The 23,792-nt window shown below is 32.3% G+C and overlaps 1 protein-coding gene across 1 annotated transcript in view; it reads right to left on the bottom strand.

Moving 5' to 3' along the window:
- LOC127725253 (leucine-rich repeat-containing protein 4C-like) overlaps positions 1-22,387 on the bottom strand; it is an 80,843-nt gene extending 58,456 nt beyond the window's left edge. The window contains exons 1-3 of the mRNA XM_052232123.1: positions 22,290-22,387; positions 2,401-2,646; positions 1,593-1,664 (exon numbers count right to left, since the gene is read on the bottom strand). Of these exons, the coding sequence (XP_052088083.1) occupies positions 1,593-1,664; positions 2,401-2,639 (311 nt within the window). The 5' untranslated portion in view covers positions 2,640-2,646; positions 22,290-22,387. The remainder of the gene's footprint in view (positions 1-1,592; positions 1,665-2,400; positions 2,647-22,289) is intronic.
- Between the last annotated feature and the right edge of the window lie 1,405 nt (positions 22,388-23,792).

Below are 23,792 nucleotides of genomic sequence, written 5' to 3'. Positions count from 1 at the left end.
TTTTGGTATAATTTCCATTTTCAGTCTTTAGGGTTTATAAAGGATTTGTTGTGCAATTTGTGCATGCAGTCATGATAATGATGGTTGTTGTGTTATGTTATATTTGTTTAAAAGTATAGCCATGGTTTAAAAAGGTCAAAGTATTTCTCTATTCTGAAAATATTATAATTGTAAGTATGATTAGGTGGATAGTCGCTAAGTTAATATAATAACCACAAACAGCACCTCGTAAACCATAAAAGAGGGACGAAAAATACCAGAGGGACAGTCAAACTCATAGATCGAAAACAAACTGACAACGCCATGGCCAAAAATAAAAAGACAAACAGACAAATAATAGTACAGATGACACAACATAGAGTACATTGCTTGTATAAATTCTGCTTGATTACAGCTTGCAACGACTTTGGAGGCGGCAACTAAAAGAAACTGGACAATCAGCTGGAACAATAAGGAAGAAATAGAAAAAAAGCTGGGTTCGTGTGCACAAGGTTGATTGATATTCTATTCAAACAGTGAATAATGGGTATTTGTTACGTTTATATTTAATCCAGAAATCTGTTCACATAAAAGAATAAAATCAGATGCAGCTTAACGACGACAGAAACCTACGTTAAAATGTAATACACATAAGTCACACACACAAATGAAGGATTCTGATTGAATACCAAACAAACAATGTCGCTTTTTAGCTTTTTAAGTCAGGAATCCGGATCAAGATCAGATTGCAGGGTTTGGAAAATGATCATAATACTTTTCAAATTATTAACATCTAGTTGTGTATTAAAGTGTTTGTCATTTAGATATATTCGGTTTAGACATTATTAAAAGAACAGCCAAATTTGTCTCGGGTCCCCTTTAAGCATTTGTATCCTCAAGATTGAACAATTAATTGATACAATCAATTGACCTGCAAAATAGTTATCCAGTGATCATTGAAAGTACAGGCTGTTTTTCAAAGTTTGACATTGACTTTCTTTCAGAACCGACAGGACATTATATTCATTTAATGAATGTTAACGCCACTTTTGGAAAAATCGTTAATTGTCCTAAGATCGTGGGAATTTCCGTCAAAAATGTCTTGTTACTTTTCATATCGATGTTGTTACTTTTAAAATCGATTGGGTCTTGGTTTAAGTTTCCTGTGCTGTCAGATATTGGGTCAGCTAAACAGTTATTGACGAAAGTTTGAACATCTTCCGTTTTAAAAATATCTGGAGGGAGATAGAGATTTTGTGTTAATTACCACATAAAACACCTAGAAAAGATATGACACAATGAGTTTATTTAGCAATTCCCTGTAGACCAAAAAGAATAAAAATTGAGAATGGAAATGGGGAATGTGTCAAACAGTGAAATCTTACAGTAGTATTGAAAAAAAATGGATTCTATATTCTATCTAAACCTCCTGTTGAAGCATAGAGAATGTAAGAAATACGTTCAATTCTTCATCTGCAATATCAGGATGTAAATAAATTTTACATCGAAAGTCCTGATCATTTATCATCGCCTTTCGTTCAACATTTGTTCAACATATCTTTTTAAAACTAAATTGTAGGTTTTCACAGTTAAACTTAAAATCATGAACATACATTCTATCCAAATTTGGCATGTTGTTGAAATCTCCTCTTTTTATTGTTGTAATATTATTTCCAGTTATAGATCTAATAAAAAAAGAAAATAATAGTTAGAAAGTTGAATATGATAAGGCAACATATTTACATATATTTAAAGGGCCCCTGGATAATCGGAGCAAAGTTTTAAAAATGAATTTGGGCGGTAAAGGGCAAAAACTTGGCACCTGATATTACATTTATTAAGTCTTCTATTTCCAAGATGAAACAAAAATGTATGGAATGAATTGTTTGTATGTGCCTATATTAGAAATGATTGCCATTTACATGCGAAATAGAACACAATATAGAAAGTAAGGTTCAATAAGCTATATATTCAAGTCTGATATGTTATTGACAATGTTAAAATATTTTCCTGTTTCCATTCCGTAGAAAAAAGAAGAATTTGATAGTCATAATCACAGTTTATCAGCTAGATAAACACGCTATTGTAATGAATAGATCCTTTTTTATATTTACATATTAGCAGGTTTTTACGTCAGATATCAGCATACAAATTCCCCACAGGTTCAATAAAAGAAAGGCTTATTGACATTTTTTTTTTTTTTTTATTGTTTTGCTCTTCTTTTTTTGTTTGTTTGTGTACTTTAGTGTTTTGTTTAAGCCTAATAATTTATAAAATAGTTATATTCAATAAACAGCTTTTCATATCAGAGACATTCTGTAACTGCAGTTATAACTATGGATAAGAAAAGATTAATCACCGGAATTATAAAAATTACTGAAGTCATCATCCACAATCCTTTTAAATACCCTTCTGACTTACAATATGTAAACCTCATTTGGAATGTCTTTAGGAACTTCTGTCAGGTCTGAACAAATAACTTGACTGAAATAACTATATACAGGAGAAGGAGCTTTGTTGGTGCAAGTGCAACGAGATCTTAAGCAAGTCATATTTTCTCTTCGGCAGGTAACAACTTCTTCCTCTTCACAACAAGAAATATTTGCGATCAAGTATACTGCAACTAAAACTGCTATTATAAATATAACTTTATAATCCATTTCATACCTGCAATAGAAATATTTTCGCTCTTCAGCTACATTTACAGAATGTATTCTACTTTGCCAGGACTTTTCACTTTTGTCTTTATCTACCGCTATTGGTAAATAACGAGAAATAAAACATGTGCTCCTTGCGTTAATCTGATTTTCGGTAGGTCGAGTAAAAGAACAATCACAAATTTGTAATATGTGCAAGAAGTAAAATATCAAAAATACCGAAATCCAAGGAAAATTCAAAGGGGAACTCAGAAACGATTTGTTCGTGGCATTTAAATTTAATTTTGGTGCAAAATGTGAAACCATCAAATAGTAACAATGGAACTAGCAGTCATAATGTGCCATTCATTAACATATATTTGTATAAAAATTTGCAAACATTGCTCCCAATCGCGAAATATTTATGAACCATTTAAATGTTAGATGTCTCAATATTAATCTACTAAAACAAATGATATAAATAAAACCGGACCTAACCGATGTGTATTTGTTTCAACATCGAACAAAATACTTCTCTTTTCGGCTATAGTTTGTGTTGGAAATAAGCTGCACAAATTATAACATTAACAAAAAATGCAAGTGTAAGAGAAACATAATAAATGTAAAATATCAACTAAAATATGAATATTTTAATGGAGATTAGTGAGTGAGCCAACAAGAAGTAATTTTCTATGAATATTTGTGATTTTTTTAATTAAAATTAGTTATTTTTATCATGTTTATAAGGCACATAAACAACTTATTTGTATCACTTAATTTATTAGAAATAATTTTACTGCTAAATATCAATATTTTGATAGCATATGTTCAGTACATCACCAGAATTAGTAATTATGGCATTTTTTATTCCAGAAATCACTTGATAATGTGTCAATGAAATGTGAATAAATTGTCCAGTAAGGAGTGCGCTTACATTTTTAACAATTGACGTTTATTAGTTATGATATAAATTAAAGAGATTGGGTATCATTTCCGAATAGTCAATTATCAACCAGAGATCACACGGTGTGGATGTAGGCAACTGTAGGTCCTGTACGGCCTTTATCAATGAACAAAACCCTTACCAAATAAAAAGCTATTAAAGGTCCGACCTGACAAAATGGGAAGCAATTCAAACGAGGAATCAAAAGTCTCATTTATAATTAAACAGCATACTTAAAACAAGTCTTTTGTGATTTAATCACACCTTCACCTTCTATTTTTATGATGACTCATAAAATAGGTGTTTCACTTGACACTTATATTTGGTTTTTTTAGTAATGTTAATGTTCACGTTATTTTATCAACATTTGGTTTAAACAATATTTTATTCAATGAATTAAATCATGCTATATAAGATAATACATTTTAACAATAGGATCACTCAACAAGCAACATTGAATATTTTAATCTGTCTCAAGAACATGATGATGACATACACAATTATGAATAATTGATTGATGATGTTGATTTATTGTATTTTAGTTTGAAAACAAGGGAGAAAAAAAAGAAAAAAATGAACGAAATAAAGTAGATGAAAGTAGGGAAAGCAAATTATGGAAGCTTTCATATTAAATTGCGAACCTTTTACTTTCCAAAATATACAAATTGGTTCGGTCCTAATCTGTACAACAAGTTAACTTGATTACTAGGGATTTGACTGGTCAAAGTTAATTTGCAATAGGTTCTAGGACTGCTCCGACTGGTTCCAGAACCAAAATCGATTTAACATAAAAAGCAGTCTTGGATCGAGAACTGTTTTATGACTATCAAAAAAGTTAACTTTAGACAGGAACGCTATTGAAGTTAACTTCTAAATCAGTCCTCCACCAATTCAACTTCGATCCGTCTAACTCCTATTGAACCAGACGTGTAATAAAGTACTCTTTTCGTTTGGTCTGCTAAAAACTAAGTTCATTTGTGAGCAAGCTCGCTTTAAATCGATTGATAAATATCTTAAAATGTTCATGTCTCTCGATATAAACAATTCAGTACGCATACAACTTTAAGTGGAATAAAATATCTAACTAACATCTGATCTGCCTTTTAAAAAAAAAATGATTATACAGTTGAAAGACGAACATCTTTCAAACTTTGCATCTATTGATAAAGATCAAATTCTTCAAATTATATACAAAATGTATATTTTCTATGAAAGGTGAAGTTATGATTCGTTTTAAAATACTAACATGGGTATGAGGAAGAATACCAACACTATATGAAAAGGTTTATCAGGCGATTGGACAGATAGTTATATGAGATAACATAAATCAATATGCTAATTAATCGAATTAAATGCTACAAAATACACATATAACAAAAAAATAAAGCAAAGCACAAAAGATAAATATGCAAAATGCAAAAATTAAAAACAGCAATTAACAAAGTTAATTTTCCGCCCTTCGTTTATTCATAATATAAATTAATCCTTAAGGGAAAACGGTGGGTGGGGAAAAATTAAATGCACCCGACGAGTTGCAAAACGAAATTGATCGACGCTTCCATTACATATCTTCAAATTTAAGAATGAAATTTAAAATTATTAATTTATACAACTAAAACAATATAATCGAAAACAAACCTGCCTAGTAAACTATCCAGATAATTAATGAACTTCCTGGTGTTTACATTAACAAAGAAAACTATTTAGCCAATCGCTTCCAAAATTGTTATGGTTGAATAAATATCAATGATGAGAACTCATCAAAGTAAAGAAAATTCTTCTAATTCAAATTTGACAAAATAAAAGATAACGGTTTATTTATATTTTCGGTAATTATTTATTTTTATTTAAAAACCAAAAATACGCTAATTTATACAGAACTTTCCCAACTTTATGAGTTATTAAGAGACTAAATGACTCAGAAATTAACAACTAAAGGTCATTGTACGGCCTTCAACAATGAGCAAAACCCATTTTTCATAGTCAGCTATAAAGGGCCCCAAAATGACAGCTAGTTCAAAGCCAATAACAACTAATAAAACAAATCATGCATCTAAGACTAAATAATCAATCAGTACACATCCAACATCCAATGGATTTAGTGTAAAATGGCAATAAACAGTCAAAGAAAAACATGACCTTGTGCAATGCCAAGATACAGGTACTGGTAGATTGTAGAGCCAGTAAAAAATATGTAGTTTACTTTTAATTTAATGAAATCAAAATCAATATTAGTACCAATAAAAACAATATTCAAAGATCTGGTTACAGTGTTAAATTGGTAACCTTTTAGAATAAATTTATTTGAAGGATCGATAAAGTTACCCGGATCGTTTCTAAATTTCCGAGCTCGGTAAACAACATCTCCGTAAAAAATAGGATGTGCTTTCCCGTTTGAAATAAGTTTTTTACAGGCACAACCAAACTTCAAAACCAAATCTTTATATCTATGGAAGAATTAAGTAAAGGTTTTAAGTAATTTGTGGTAACGAAATCCCTGACTTAATAATTTACCAGTAATACATAGATTATGTTCATTGAAATCAAAACGTCACAGCATCCACGGGCATAGCGAACGAGTTGTGATATATGAACACAGTAAGATGGTGCCAAAGGAACTAAAAATGAAAATTAACAATAGGAAACGACAAATCGTTCCTTTTGTCGTAAAGTTTCCCGTGTGAAACTGAAATATCTAAATCTAGGAATAGACAGTTACATGTATTACCATTTATATTTGATTTATTTAGAGTAAGTATCTTTGGGTAAATTTCGAATGTATATTTAGAAAATTCTTGATTGTATAACGAAAAAATATCATCAAGATAACGGTAAGTGTTGTTGAATTTATCAGTTAAATGCAATTTAGACGGGTCTTTACTGAGTTTGATCATCAAGGAGAAAATAAACAGCTTCAAACATCTCATCAAACCTCCAGTAAGTATATCTAGCATATTTACCTTTCTCATTGGAACAGAAGGCTTTAAATGAGTTGCAGCAAATATATTTACATTCAGATTAACCAAACGACCAGTTAATTAAAAAGGAAAACTTTTATTTGATAAGATTGTGTGGATGTCCAGTAAAAAGAGTTGAAAAGTCAAAACTGTCAACAGAATCAAAAGGACCACCAAAAGCACGTTATTTATTTAAAACATTCAAAGAATGTTTTACACTCCTAAAATAGTTAATTCCAATATTTTCATATATTTTGGATAAATTTAAATATAAGTTGGGTTTGGCGAGGCTTCTGTTATGATTATACCCTTTCCGTCAAATTACCGTAGTAACCTTAATATGGCATAATGGAGAAATAAGCTGTAAGCAGCAGGATGTTCATTTCCATGTCCTTTCAGAAATCAAACATATAACTCTTACATAAGATATAACTTTCGAGAAAAGTCTGACAGAAAAATGAAAATCGACAGTACAAACATTGAACCAAGTACACTGAATATTCGTGATACAGAACCATTGTCCAGATTAGTTGAGAATTGAGCGCTACTAAAAAGGTCAAAATATGTACATGCCAGTCCCAAATTAGGTGAATGTTGTCGTTAGTTATTGTCTGTCATTGTTGTTTTTCGATGATTGTTTTGTAACAAATCAGGTCGTTGGGTCGATGGTTTTCTCTGTTGAATTCTTTAATATCGGGATCTTCACATGGAATATGGCTTATTGTACCTTGTAGTTGTTTTGTATATGTTATAATGGCCTAGGACAAAGACAGTGCCTATACCCCCTGTGGAGATCCCGAATAACAATTATATTAAATTTGAGTGGCCTGTGTTCATGTTAGTACATTTTATAGCTTACAATACATTGTGAGTATTACTAATTATTGAATGCCTACGGTATTCAAACTCTGGTGGATATTTTTTTCATTGGCTATCGTACAACATTTCCTTGTTTTCATAAAGTATGGACAAAGCAAAATATGGAAAGAAATAGGCTTACCTGTCGTTTTAACCTGCTTTGACATATTTTTTTTATGCTTTTTTACAAGTATAATGTATTTTAAAATGGGGTGTATTTGATAAATTCTTATCTTGATTTATCTATTGTGCATTTAACTACATACAATGTAAACAATCAATGAAAGTGATTAACAAGTTAAGTGCATCCAGAAACATTATGTAACAAAGTTCATATAAAGAGATCATTGTGCACGTACTTTGCAATTTGTTCTTCTTTTGTCGTTCATTTGATCAAGTTTCAAATCATATTCTTTGATTCGTCTCTGTCACAGTGCCATGAAATATTTACATATCTACTGACCATCACTGAAAATCTAAATAAGTCACTATGGCTATTCAGTTAGTCTAATATTAGCAGAAAGGTAGTCAACAGTATGAATGACAACCCATCAAGTCATTATGACTACCTGCATGGTCAGTTTGACTGTGTTAGTTGTCACAACACCTCGTGACGTAGAGTATCGGTTTTCACGCGCACTCTTTAAAGCGCGGGCTTTAATCATTCTTTTGTTCCCTAGATCGTGTAGATGTAAACAAACCAGGAGGCATGAAACGGTTATTTTGTCAATGAAACCAATTGTTTAAAGTAAGTATCAAGTAGATTTGTTTCAATTTTAACATACAAACATTAAATTTAAGAAGTATAATAAATGTAATATCGACACATGTTGACGTATTGACAATACAAAAAGAGAGAGATAAGTATACGATATGTCAATTTTGATACACATACAACGTATTGTCGATTAAAAAGAGTATTTAGCAGTATATGCTTATTTTCATCTTTTAAAAAGCGGTTTAGATAAAAAATCACAACAATATTTTTTTTTAAAACTCAGGATCTTGGAGCCTACATACATATTGTGTTGTAGTATGGGCGACTGCTATGATTCTAATGCTAACATTATATTGTTGTGTTACAAGGTCAGTGGCTTTCTAGATTCTGGTGCTTATATTACAATGTTATAAGATGGGTGACTCTCAAGATTTTAGAGCTTTGCAGGTGCAGATACAGGATTTTGAAATAGGGGGTTGGTAACACAACTTTTGGAGTGGTACTTGTTAAAAGTCTATACATTTATCATATATGTAGCCCCTTCCCCCTAACATCCGTCTCTGCTATTACTACAATGTTGTGTTCTAAGATGGGTGCACGTGACTGTCAAGATCCTGGTGCTTACATTACAATGGTGTGTTATAAGATGGGTGACTGTCAAGATCTTTGGTGCTTACATTACAATAGTGTGTTATAAAATGGGTGACTGTCAAGATCCTGGTGCTTACATTACAATGTTGTGTTATATGAGGGCTGACTGTCAAGATCCTCGTGCTTACATTACATTATTGAGTTATAAGATGGGTGACTGTCAAGATACTGGTGCTTACATTACAATGTTGTATTATAAGATGGGTGACTTCAAGATCCTGGTACTTACATTACAATGTTGTGCTATAAGATGGGTGGCTGTCAAGATCTTGGTGCTTACATTACAATATTGTGTTATAAGATGGTAGACTGGCAAGATCCTGGTACTGATATCACAATGTTGTGGTATCAGATGAGTGACTGTTAAGATATTTGTGCTTACATTGCAATTTATGTTCTTGATATGAATGAATGTAAGGATTGTGTGTGCGTTACAATGAAGTGAAGTCATGATAAGATAAAAAAAAAAAAAATACCAGCAATATTCCGGTCTTGACAATACAAGTTGTATTTTAAGGGATTAATTGACCAAGTATTAGTCATAATACAACAAACAGTTCTTATTTTGAAACCCAATAAAAATATGCATACAAAGAAAACTTTTTTGTTAAACCTCCCTTTCTCGTGCTCGAGGAAAATGTCTCCAACATACCCGTCATGATCATCATTCATTCAGAAAAGTGTTCTTAATCACGAGATCAAAGATTTTTTTTGACTGACATGACTGATATACATTATATGTATTGTTTTATTTCATTTCTAAAATGATATTATTATATGTTTCAGCTAACGAAGACAATACTATTTGTATATACACAGCTGAGAGAAATTCTGCCCAGAGAGAATATCATACTGACACATGCATAGATAATATTGACAAAATAACTGAATTGAACACTTCAAAATTCTGACATACTGAACATGTATAAATCAGTTCATATATATTAATGTTGTGATATCATAAAAGACAGGCGAAAAATACCAAAGGGACATTCAGACTCATAAGTCGAAAATAAACTGACAAAGCCATGGCTAAAAAAGGAAAAAGACCATCAACAAACAACAGTATGGAAAACACATCATAGAAAACTAAAGACTGAGCAACAAAAGCCCAACCATAAACTGGGGGTGATCTCAGGTGGTCCGGAAGGGTAAGCAGATCCTGCTCCACATGTGGCACCCGTTGTGTTGCTCATGTTAGTACAAACCCGGTAATAAGTCTAATTCGGTAGGGCACATTCGGGGAAAAGGGTTCGGGATTGTAGTTACGACATTTGGAACATATCCGCTATCATCTGTGAAACGGATATTCCATAACGGTCAACCAACTCGTGATGGCGTCCGTAAAATTTACGAAGGGATGATTTCAACTTCACCACTTGGAACTCTTGGTTTAATAGCTTGTGAGCAACAACCCTCTATCAAGGAAATCATGATAGGAAATACAAGCCTTGGAATATCGTATCAACTGGGAGATATATACTTTCGCTGCATTGAAGACCCATTGGTGGCCTTCGGCTGTTGTCTGCTCTATGGTCGGGTTGTTGTCTCTTTGACACATTCCCCATTTCCATTCTCAATTTTATTTGTATGTAGGCGCTGCTGATATGTTGCTACATAGAAATAGAAAGTTCACAATTGTGAAGCTGAAATCATCTCTTTTGTCGTAAAGTTTTGTTTTCAACCGACCCTCATTGTCAATTCCTATATGTAATTCAAGATATGAGGCAGACTTAACTGTATCTGTTGTATCCTTAATGGGTTAGATGCGTTCAACATAGTCACCAAATTTTGAATTATTCAGTGAGAGAACATCTTCTATATAGCGGAAAATAAAGTTAAAGGGTACAGTTTTTTCTCTTCCTAAGAAGTTCCTATATGAAGTCAGCCTCATATGAAAGGAACAAGTCGGCAAAAAGAGGGGCACAGGGTTATGCCGATTGTTTGTTAAAAAACACGTCCTCCGAACGTAACAAATATGTTGTCAATCAAGCATTGATAATGTCCGATTTGTTAGAATCAGAGTGATTTTTTACAAAGTATGATTTATCCCTCCCTAAGACAAGATACTTGTATTTACGTTGACCATTCTTTTTGATGAAACAAAACAGGACCAACTCTTTCAATTTGTATTTCAGTTTGGAATGGGAGATACTTGTTTAAAGTGTAGAAAAGTCAAATGTTTTAATAATACTGCAAGATGAAAGAGTCTTAGATTGTATGTAGTCTAAAAAATCTTTGGAATTTTTTAGTATCCACATATGATTCACGCCACCTCTAGAATAGGTAGTTTCACACTAAATTTGAAGCCCTCTTTGATTGCTGATAAAATTGATGTTAATAATTTAGAAAGAGGTTTCATGGAGCTCTTGGAAGACCCAGCAATATAATGTTGTTTGTAAGGACACTTGTGTAGTTTAGGTATTCAATACAGTGATGAAAGATCCAGTTCTCCATCTTTGGTTGAAATTCCAAAAGAAATAATAGAACAGATCTATGATTATCTAGGATTTCCTCTTTGGTAAGTGTGGTAGGGGTATATTAGTTTCCAAGTGAATTGTCAATACCTAATTCATTTATCAAGCAGTTTATGTAATGTGATTTACACACAAAAACGATGTTGTTTGGGGCTCTTTATCTGCGGGGACAACAACATATTTGTCATGGAGGTAGGACAAGTGTTTTGCAACATTTGGGTTTTTAAAGATTGATTTAGCATGGGTATTCATAGACCCATTCAGTTTCTTAATCCTGATTTGTATTAATGACCTCACATCTTTATTAAATTTGTAGACTTTAATATATGTCACTCAGTAATGGTAACGCATGCAAACTCGCATCATATTTTGTTTTCAAAAATTCTAAAGAACGAAAAATAAATTTGCTTTAGCTCATAAACTGACAAATTGATTGCAGGTATTCAAAGGCCAGTCAAAATCAAATGAATCAACCACAGAGCAATGAATCAGATCATTTTGGATTTCTTAAACCGGAACATGTAGGAAGGTTTTTAAATTTGAGCACTCTGTGGTCCCATATTGTTGACATTGTTAGTAATTATTGCTGTGATATTTTGATGATATTATGTTCCAATTGTATTTGGCAATCCTACGGAAGCGAAACTACACAAAGTAAAATAACAGAAGAAAAAAACAACACAAATAAAAATAACAGTCAAACAGTCTACTGGTCGTGATTTTTCACAATAATCATGTTGACTATCCAACATTGTCACTTTTGACCATTTCAATAAGTCATATGGACTGCATTCAGTTGTCAAACTGACAAATGTGCATAGTCAATTTGAACAATCCCATTAGTCATGTCGACAAATAACATATAGTCATTTTGACTTCATAACAAAGTCATAAGAACCGCCATACTCAGTCAAACGTGACTAACAATTTAGTCAAACGACTAAGAGCATAGTCAAAATAATGAAATGCATTGTCATCTAGAGGACAGTCGACATGGTCAAAATGAAAAATTAAAATAGTCAAATTGACTTATTTAGGTTTGCATTGATTAAGGAATTAAAGTTGATATTTTTTTATAATTCCACATAATAAATGAATGGAACAAAGGGGTTACAGGTTGATCTCTCTGTCTACGATAAATTATTGCAATTAAATTATTGTTTAACATCTAACCTTCTATTTATAAGGAACAACTACTTACTAAATTCATTATAAGTTAAAATATGTAATTTAAACTGAATGTGGAATAGGCAACGCATGTAAAACTATTAATTTTGAACACTATTTGTATTATTGAATATAGGTAATCGCTGAGGAGAAATTGAGCATTAAAAATAACAAACAAACAAGAGATTTTTACACTATTGTCACATGTTAGGTTGGGGGTTGAGCGCTGACAAACAGTGTTACCCCGTCACATTATATTTTTCCCTGACCCATTTCAGGACCCTTGAATTCAATAGTTGTCGATGGTTATTTTTCTTTCAGATGTATTGTTCGTTATGCCCTAACATTACTTTTACATGTTAGAATAAACAATTTGAAATCTCAGCCCACTGAAGATGTTTTTATTCCGTTGTCAGAACTAGTAAATGAAGAACGTTAGAAGTCTTACAGGATATCGATATCACTTCAAACTCCATCTCGAACTAGATATCTGACTCCAAATTATATATTATTTCAGAAGGTCCAGAATTTGAAAGACCAGAAAAAACTAATGTGTGCTTTAACAGTAATTTCAACATGAATGGTGAAGTTCTTCAACAACACAAGTTGTCTAGAGAACATATATATGTTTGTCTGTAAGGAACCTACGAAGAACATTATTCCTAGAGTTGGGATAACAAGAATATGAAAGTGATAACATGACCATTTAATCTACTTTTGGTCTTTCTTATTGGGACTCTAATTACAACACTAACCAATCAATGCAGTTTTAAAGCGATATCCAAATGACACAACCTTCATTCTATGAAACGGTGATGTCAATCAGTTGTCTTTCAATCGTAGACATATAAATCCCTTTGAACCAGTTAAATTAGCTGGAATAAATACAACTACATTAAAAGAGGAATTAAGCTTTTAGATATAATATATCTGTCACAGCTGTACAATTGTAGTTGAATTGAGAAAATCTAATTTCTTGGACATGGATATATGTTTACAATTTTCAAATTTGTTAATTTTATTGAGATTTGAAAGATAACTCCTTTTGATATGATATGTAGTATTAAACTATACCGATTTTTTCAATCTTTTCAAAATAACGCATGCTGCATGTTATAATTCTAAACGTATCAAAATTATTTTTTTTTTATTTTCTCAAATTGTGTCTGTTGATATCAATTGAAAATATCATTTTATGGACTAAGAAAGATAACTTTGCAGGGCCAATCTGACGTCGTACAGGTTTATGTCATTGTCTGTGCTGTTGAAATGGTCATTTCAATTTAGCAAAAATGTGTATTCAGGCATTTCTGTAAGTTTCTGGGATGTAAATGCTTAAAATTATTATTATTAAAGAAGTATAGATAAACAGAGAATGTTTAAATTGAGTTACGATAGTTTTAGTCGATAAATGCAATCTGATTAAAGCATGCCTACAGACACACATGCAAACTCGAAAGAGGTTTTACAATATGAAATATCAATATCACTGTTTTGTTTACATTTCCCAAAAGAATTCTTCTAACAGAATAAATACAAATTTTTGTAGAATAATTTTTGTGAAACAACAGAGTGATTTTTTCAAAATTTAACCTATTGGGAGATATCATGGTAATGGGGCTTTGTTCAAATATCAAGGTAACAAACGAAATTTGAAAGAATCGTATGAACTCCAAAAGGAGCGAGACAGGATAAGCGTCTCCTACGACGTATGCATGCATCACCAGCTATGTAAATTAACAATCAGTCAAAATGTCACAATCGGGAAAAGAAAAAAATCGGTAAAATTACAGATCAGACGACTATGTATTGTATCTTAAGATCTAAGACTGCAAAACCATTTCGCTAGTGAGTTGAGATACCGACATATCGTATCGGACAACCAATTCGTGATGGTAACCGTAAAACTTAATTGTTAACTTCATTCGTTCTTCCTCATAACTCTGTTGGAGCAGTTTTTATATAAGAGCACACCCCTGTTAATTAAGTCCTCATAGTGTAACCATGGGCGAAGGCAACGTATCAACCGAGATATTAAACGCCATTAACTATCTCATTAGAAATTATCAGGGTTTTTTTTCAATATTTCCAAAAATATGTACAATGAAGTCAAGTATTACATAAATTGACGGAAGGAGAAACAAGTTCGTTTTCATCACAATGTGTCGTAAAAGAAGGGTGTATTGTAAGCTCTATTATTTTTCCACAATATCTTACTGATGTGGTCACAATATTTCAAACCAAATGCGAATTATATGAAATTGGTTTGTCTCATGTATGACATTGATTTGATATTAGAATCTGTCAAATGTCTTCAAAATTGTTTAAATGATTTATCAAATAATTGTGATTCGTTGTATTTGTCAGTAAATATAGACAAACCTAAAGGTATTAATATTCAATAAAACCTTCATGTAGATTTACAAACGGAAATAAATATTTATGTAAATAAGCTGGAAAAGAATTATTTTGCATTTACAAAACGGTATATTCGACAGATATATTTAACCGAATGTTAAGTTATTTTATTGTTGTGTTAAACCTTCGGTATGTGTTTAGATACTATGATGAAAGACAACGTAAAAATGGACTCAAAATATTTATTCCAATCTGTAAAATTACAACTTTAATTTGCTAAAATATTTTTTGACAAAACTGCATCAAATTTGGCCGTTGTTGGATAATTAAATATGATTCCAAGTTTAGTAGATGGTATTAAACTTTATTTCGGATTTTAGCATTATATACTAAATTCAAATCTAGATAGTTTAATATACAAAATGTATCGATCAAGTGATTTATAGATCAGACAGGTATTTATGAAAATGAAATTGTTATTTGATAAAGTTGGTTTAAACATGTCTGGAAAATCAATTAAGGACAAACATGATTTGAATGAGACAATCTAAGATGAAAGACTTTTTGAAATTTCATCTTAGCAGATTTGATATAAATTTTCTAAGATCTATATATATATGTTAATAATTATCTAATAATTGAAAAAAAGTATAACAAAAATAGTGAGCTTGAATGCAAATTCAAAATGGGGAAGTCCCTTAAAACTGATAAAATCAAACGTTATCAATCAATAGAACAAGTGAAAAACAACTGCCATATTCCTGACTTAGTACAGGCATTTTCCGAAGCAAATGGTGGTTTAAACATGGTTTTATAGCTAGCTGGACATCCCACTTGAATGACAGTTGTTAATAGTTCCGTTAATGTGACAATAATTGGAATCCATCAGCCAAAACTATGTTAACATACTAAGTTTTATCATCGGTACAAGGACACCATTCTTAAATATAAATCAACATGCAGACATCTTATACGTTCAGGTATTTCACATCCAATCTTTTATGGTAATATTCTATACAAAGCACACAAATGTCGTCATTCACCTCAAAAGCTAACCAAACCTTTAAACAGACTTATTCTGAAGGAATATAGTTACGATACTGTCAGGTCATTAAATATGGCATATTTTGGAATTAATATTGATTCACTCATAGGGTCTTTGCATCGGAAATAAACACATTTATTCTAAAACCAGTTGTTGGCATGATACGGGTTATGTTCTTCTCATATATTTTATGATGGTATGATACTAAAACCCCTAACGGGAGGGATTGTGCTTGATTTTTCTATGATGAAGACATAATCTTTCAATCAGTTTAATGGAGGTCTGGAACTGGCATGTCAGTAACTGCTAGTATTCCTTTGTTAATTTATGTATCATTGTCATTTTGCTTAGTTTCTTTTGTTACCTATTCTGACATCGGACTCGAACTTCTTTTGAACTGAGTTTTACTGTGCGGATTGCTGTGTGTTTGTTTATTCTACATTGGCTAGAGGTATAGGGGGAGGGTTGAAATCTCACAAAACATGTTTAACCCTGCCGCATTTTTGCGCCTGTCCCAAGTCAGGAGCCTCTGGTCTTTGTTAGTCTTGTATGTTTTTTAATTTTAGTTCATTTATATGTTTCGTAGTTAAGTGTGACGTCCATTTTCACTGAACTAGTACACATTTTTGTTTAGGGGCCAGCTGGGATTTTCTCGCTGTGTTGAAGATCCATTAGTGGCCTTCGGCTGTTTTCTGCTCTTTTGTCGGGTTGTTGTCTCTTTGACACATTCCCCATTTCCATTCTCAATTTCATACAGACATACAACGCAACTGACTAGACTAAAAAATTCAAACAAAATATACAAATAACCTAACAAATAAGCCACGATAAAAAGTGTAGATAGTAAATTTGATAATGACGTCAACAAAAAAAGTGTTTGTCTTTGATAGTACATACCGTATATTGTATATATTTTCTCGATAAGATAAATATTAAGTAAATATAAATACAAGGGTAAAGAAAATAGTATTTGAAATTAAATCATCTAGCTTCAACATTAACTAAAAGAACTCGCCAAAGAATTTGTTTTTTGTCCCGGCTGATAAGGCTGCTAATTATATCATTATTGTTTGACGTAAATTTTACATTGAGGTTCTGCAAAAGAAAATCACGAATTCACCAACATTCCAACTGACTCCATTTTCAGAAAATGACATCTGTAACAAACATAACCTGTTAGCTACCTCTTTACAAGCAGAACCAAATACAATGAAAGTTCTAATTATGTACTGGCTTCCGAAGCTGCACAAAACACCTTACACATATAGATTTATTTCGTCTTCAAGCCATTGTTCCACTACTAAACTGTCTATTCTACCAGAAGTCCATTACTAGGGGAAGTGTGCAAGCTGGGCTATATAGTAAGGCGATCACGATGTCCCCATTATCAGTGGGAAGCGCTATGGGTGGTCCTCCCAAATCTCGTTTTATAACTATAAAAAACATGGGTAAAAATATTATCATAAAACAGATAACTGCTAATTAATCTCCTTCGGTTTTTATCAGTATGTGAAAATGAATAAAACCAACAAAGATTCAAGTACACAGTGCAATACTTATTTAGATTCTTTATCAAAACTGCAGACTGAAGAGTAAAATTTGAAGTTTCAACGTACAGCTTCTGTTGCAGTATTGGACAATAATTCCGTTTTTATATCATATGTAAGAGTGGATAAGAGCAAAAATTGAAATAGTTTTAACTGTCTATGATTATTTATTTATATTTGATGTTTTATAATCAGAATAAAAATATCAACATCGTCATACATGGTATTGAATTGTGGTTAATTGTAACCTCATACTAAGCAAGATTAAAATTTTACAACAAACAACTTTTTTTATAGTTTTAATGCACAAGATTAAGATAACATCTATAATAAACAAGGATTTAGTTAATTGATTGATTGGTGTTTAACGCCACTTTCAGCACTATTGTGCTATTTCGTGGCGGTCAGTTTTATTGGTGGAGGAAACCGGAGTGGCCATAGAGAACCAATGACCTTCGGTATTGAAAAAGGATTTAGTTATAAACATGCACCTGTAAAATGAGCATCAATGTACTTAGAACGCAGCGGTAATTATCGTTCTAGTAATTAACAAACAGTAGGATCTCTTTGACCTTGAGCACCTGTTTAAAGATTCGTCAATATAATACTTCCATGATAGGAAAAACCAATAAAAATATTTCGTATTATTGAAATCTGAATACCGTAAGAATCCCACGAAATTGTTAGGTTCGCTTGTTATACATATACAATTATACACAGTGACATCCGTACAGCAAGATGTAAGAATTTGAATCGAAATTTTTGTTGTTGCTTAACGTAAATTGGAACATTACCTTGTCAAACTTAATAATTCAAAATTGGTATCTCCCCCTTTCTTCTATATACTGTATACGGAGGCCGTAGAAGTCAGTCAAGTGCAGGAAAGGTTATCACGAAAAGGTAATATGCGATCATATGCGCCACATGTAAGCTTGACTAATTATACGTGGAAATACTATGGTTAACATGGTACATGTATGTCCATTCAGAAAATGATATATAGAACTTTTATTCTTTTCGAGATATAAAAAATTAAAGATTCGGAAAATACAAGTACAAGTATATTGAATACTCGTAAAACTCGCATAGAAAAACTTCAGTAATTTTGATTTAAAATATTTATTTCTTAAAATCCTGTCTTACAATTCTATTTTAAATCGATGTTATTCAGTTTTAGTTTGTAACCCGCATTTGTTTTTTTTCTCAATCGATTTATGAATTTCGAACAGCGGTATACTATTGTTGCCTTTATTTATATACTGGTCTTATATCTCCTGTCTAAAGACCTATGGGACGTTCACATTCACACTTTAGAACATCCATGCTTAGATACGCATGACTGTAGACATACATATAGGTGTAAAACTTGCATGTGAACGCAATACGTGAGACGCATGCAAATTATGCATCGACAAATTTGTATGATCGAACCCCTTGATGCAAATCTGTAATTGCACATATATGCAAACTAACGCTTCGTGTTTTTTTTTTTTGTACATATGAACGCAAAATAATATAAGAATACTACGTTGTTTTATACCCAGGCTACGACGTAGTGGTAAATAGTTCTTTATCTTTCCTCCGTCTGTCCGTCCGTCCATTCGTACGTAAGTCACCTTGGTTTCCGGATACTAAATCAAATACTTTAATATCGTAGTTGGCAACCTTACTTGGATATATGATCACAAATGAGAGGAAGACGTCTGAGTCTGAGGTCATGTTAACTAAAATAGATCGAAAGTAATGCAGGAATGAGTTCTGGACTGTTACTCTGGAACCTTACACGGTGTTTGAAACCAATTTTAAAATATAAGAGGACAATTCCTTATCCATTTTAAGAGTACAATGTCCACGGGAAAGGTCATAGTAACTATAGACTGAAATAAGTGCAGAAAAATGCATTGTTTTCGAATAATAACCCGGCCTAAAAATATAAAAAATCATTGTGATATCAATTATGAATTAATGAAACTGTATCTTCTTCTTTTTGTTAACTCTCCATATTTCACCATGATTGTTCTTCCTCCAAACGCTAATAGACATCTTCAGTTTCATCAGAAAAAGAAATTGAAAACAACAGACAATCTACAGAAAAAACTAACATCAACTTATTATATAATACTTCCAGGGTTTCATCCTACTGGCGAAGTTAACGTACGTTTTTTCTGTAGATTGTCTGTTGTTTTCAATTTCTTTTTCTTGATGAAAGTCAAAAACACAGTGGACATAAAAGTTAAATATCTGATTAAAATCATTTGTGTCGCATTAATCGGGCGTTCTTACCGGCAACAATTTAGCACATGACTGATGGTATTCAAAAAAGAAGGCTTCGTACATGTAACTGTTTCTTTCTGCTTGCAGTTGATCATAAACATCAGTAATTTTAGAAACTATTATAAGTCCGACGTTGAATTTCCATGAAAACTTAAAAACAAAGAGTTTTTTTCACAAAATTTACAATGTGTAACTCTTGTAAATTTTTTTTAGATACATATTCATTAAAATCAGCCATTACAAACATCACCATCAGCTTTTAATTGTATTATCCATGTTTTATCTTTCTATGCGATAGTGCGTTAATTAATTCGCGGGATTTTATACATAAATTATCTCTACCCAGAATGCATCGCCAAAAATTTGGCCATTGATTTTTGTTACTATTAATAGCAATTTCGCTCAAATCCCGTTTGAATCACAGTTTGAAGTACGGGAACAACGTGATCGCCTTACTATATAGCGGGTTGCACACTTCCTCTAGTAATGGACTTCTGATTCTACTTATTAGTACACTTGGTACAATCAAAAACCTGGTAATAATTTGTTCAAATAAGGCCTTTGAAAATAGTGGAATTAATTACTTTTGGAGTGTCAAAAATTCGTTGAAAGTACTTGATAAATTGCATGATAATATATGTTATTTCGAATCTGTTCAAAGTTTTGATTTTTCTACCCTAGATACCACTTTGCCTCATAATCTCATTAAGAAAAAATTCACGCATCTAATTAAATAGGCATTTAAAAAGTCAGAATGTGAATATATATGTTCAAACTCTTTTAGGCAATTTTTTAAGTAACAACAAACAAAACAACTATGTCAGTTGGACCTGCTTTGATACGATAACTGCATCTGTTTTTTTTACTAAAAAAACATTTTTGTTCGCTATGGAGATTCCATATATTGTCAAGTTATCGGAATTCCAATGGGGACTAACTGTGCACCACTTATTGTGGACATGTTTCTGTATTGTTATGAGTTACAAATTATGACTAAAATCAGAAAAGACCCATCGAAACAACATCTGATACAAAAATTAAATAACACTCTTAGATATTTGAATGATATATTGGTTCTCAATAATGACAATTTCAGTATGTACACTAAAGAGATTTATCCTGCTGAACTGACTTTAAGTAAAGTTAATATTAAAAATGAACACTGCCCTTTCCTGGATCCTGATATCTTTATCTTTAACGGGAAGCTCAATAACACAATTTACGATAAAAGAGATGATTTTTCATTTCCTATTGGTAATTATCCATTTTAGATGGTGACGTTCCCTTGTCACCATCTTATGGTGTTTATATATCTCAACTTGCTCGATACGCTCGTGTCTGTAACAACGTATTTGATTTTAACGAAAGAAACCTCTGTATTACTTAAAAATTGTTACACCCGGGTTTTCGACATCACAAACTAGTCAAAACATTTACTAAATCTTATTATCGGTACAGTGTCAGTAAATCAACTTGCAGACATCTTATACGTTCAGGTATTTCACATCCAATCTTTTATGGTAATATTCCATACAGAGCACAAAAATGTTGTCATTCACCCCAAAAGCTAACCAAACCTTTAAACAGACTTATTCACTGTTGTCAGGTCATTAAAGATGGCATATTTTGGAATTAATATTGATTCACTCATAGGGTCTTTGCATCGGAAATAAACACATTTATTCTAAAACCAGTTGTTGGCATGATACGGGTTATGTTCTTCTCATATATTTTATGATGGTATGATACTAAACCACTAACGGGAGGGATTGTGCTTGATTTTCATATGATGAAGACATAATCAGTTTATTTGAAGTCTGGGGCTGGCATGTCAGTAACTGCTAGTATTCCTTTGTTAATTTATGTATCATTGTCATTTGGCTTAGTTTCGTCTGTTACCTATTCTGACATCGGACTCGGACTTCTTTTAAACTGATTTTTACTGTTCGTATTGCTGTATGTTTGTTAATTCAACATTGGCTAGAGGTATAGGGGGAGGGTTGAGATCTCACAAAACATGTTTAACCCCGCTGCATTTTTGCGCCTGTCCCAAGTCAGGAGCCTCTGGCCATTGTTAGTCTTGTATTTTTTTTTAATTTTAGTTCATTTATATGTTACGGAGTTTAGTGTGACGTCCATTTTCACTGAACTGGTACAAATTTTTGTTTAGGGGCCAGCTGAAGCCCGTCTGCGGGTGGGAGATTTTCTCGCTGTGTTGAAGACCCATTGTGGCCTTGGACTGTTTTCTGCTCTTTGGTCGGGTTGTTGTTTCTTTGACACATTCCCCATTTTCATTCTCAATTTTATCATTGATCTTGTTTTTACAAGTGTCTGAAGGAACTAATAAATTACACTTTATTTCAAAATGAACTAAACCCCAAAAAGATTTTTTTTTAAATATCAGACAGCATACCTTCTTCTCCGGTCATGCCCGATACCATAGTATTAGAAAGTCCAAAGTCTTATTCAAACGTTTAATAGTTGTTTAAACTAAAGAGGATTAAAAGTAAATCCAAACCTGGACCCGAAATCAGAGGTAGCTGACTATACAGTTTGGTTTTAAGTGAAAATCGAACGGTATTTGCACTCTTGGGGATTATTGTTTCATTTGCAATAATATTACATCTTATCTTTATAAAGTTTGGTAAAAGCAAGAAGAATGGAGAGAAATTTGCTTACCTGTCGTGTAGCTCTAATTCAGTCTTTCAAAAAACCAAAAGCAAAATATCTGACAACAAGTTAGTGTATTTGTAAGTTAAAACCGTTCGATTGTTGACTGTGTTCATTGAATTCGTTGTCAATAGCATTTAACTTTATACTATTTTTCAAGTATATTGTATCTAATAAAATCTTAACTCATTCATATAAGTTGTTTACATAATCCATGTAACTGCATACAAATTACACATTTAAAATACAGGAGGATTAAAGGAAACTGAATAACTCAATATTTCATGTGAACGAGGAAGTATAGGTAGGCTTTATATGCATAAAAATTAAAAACTTCTGTCACTTGAATCCACAGTTAGTCAAAATGAAAATGTCACAATCGGTAAAATAACAGATCGGTCGACTTTATTGTTATCTAAAGAAATGTGACCACAAAAACTAGTGAGCTGAGACATCCAGACAATCTACCAACACGGCAGTGGAAACATTGGATGATATGATATTACTGGATTTCTAACTTTATACCGCCTTATAAATACTATTTCTATAGTGGGGAATTTTGCACGTCCAAATGTATAAACAGTACGTACGTCTGGAACATATCACTGTACCCGGACGTTACTACGAATACTCTTAGTGCGGTGTTTTTACATATTTGCCTTTTTTTCTGTGATAAGTGCCGATCTGTAGAGTCAATCTCTATCCAGATAATTGTTATAGTTTATTCTTATATTGTGTTGTTACACTACTGTCACAGGTTGAGGGGAGAGTTCAGCACCCACAAACATGTTTAACAACGCCATATTATTTTTGCGTTTGTCCTAAACCAGGAGCCTGTAATTGGAAGGTTGTCCTTGGTTGTTGTATGTTTTATTTGTTGTTTATGGCATAAATTTGGACGATGCTTTTTTTTTGTTCTTTTGAATTGAATTACATTTTGCAGGAACTTTTCACAAATGACTGTACGGTATGGATTTTGGTCATTGTTTACATCCAATGTCTGTTATTCTCTGGTGGATAGTTGTCTCATTTACAATCATCAACATTTATTAAGTTAACATATATATTTACTCTCAGAAAATACTCTGGCCAAAAATGGTTGTTTATACTCCTAAGTGCTGCATGGTTAATTTGAAATAGTTGACTGATACTTTTCGACTAAACCCATTTTGAATATACAAACCAAGGAAAGAAAACCTGATAAAAGCGGATAAATTCCCGAGGGAGTAAGACTTGGTGTAAAGACAGGGTATGCGTCTTCTGCTTGCATAATGCGTCAACCGATATTTGAATCCAGACTCAGTCTGAATTGCCACGATTGGGAGGAGAATACAATCGGTTAATTTACAGACCAAATCAGGGGTCGAACCAAAACCTATTGCATTGGAGGTAAGTACGCAAATAATTACACTTTATATAAATATATATATAATTACTCTAAATATCAGCACAACAATGTTAAATCTGCAAATTTGCGGAAGCAATTTTTTGTTTTTCTCTCGCCGGGATTCG

This window comes from Mytilus californianus, unplaced genomic scaffold, assembly GCF_021869535.1.
Source record: "Mytilus californianus isolate M0D057914Y unplaced genomic scaffold, xbMytCali1.0.p SCAF_15, whole genome shotgun sequence".
Taxonomy (NCBI): Eukaryota; Metazoa; Mollusca; class Bivalvia; order Mytilida; family Mytilidae; genus Mytilus; species Mytilus californianus.
The sequence above is the reverse complement of the archived record's forward strand: the minus strand, read 5'-3'. Positions and strand labels throughout refer to the sequence as shown.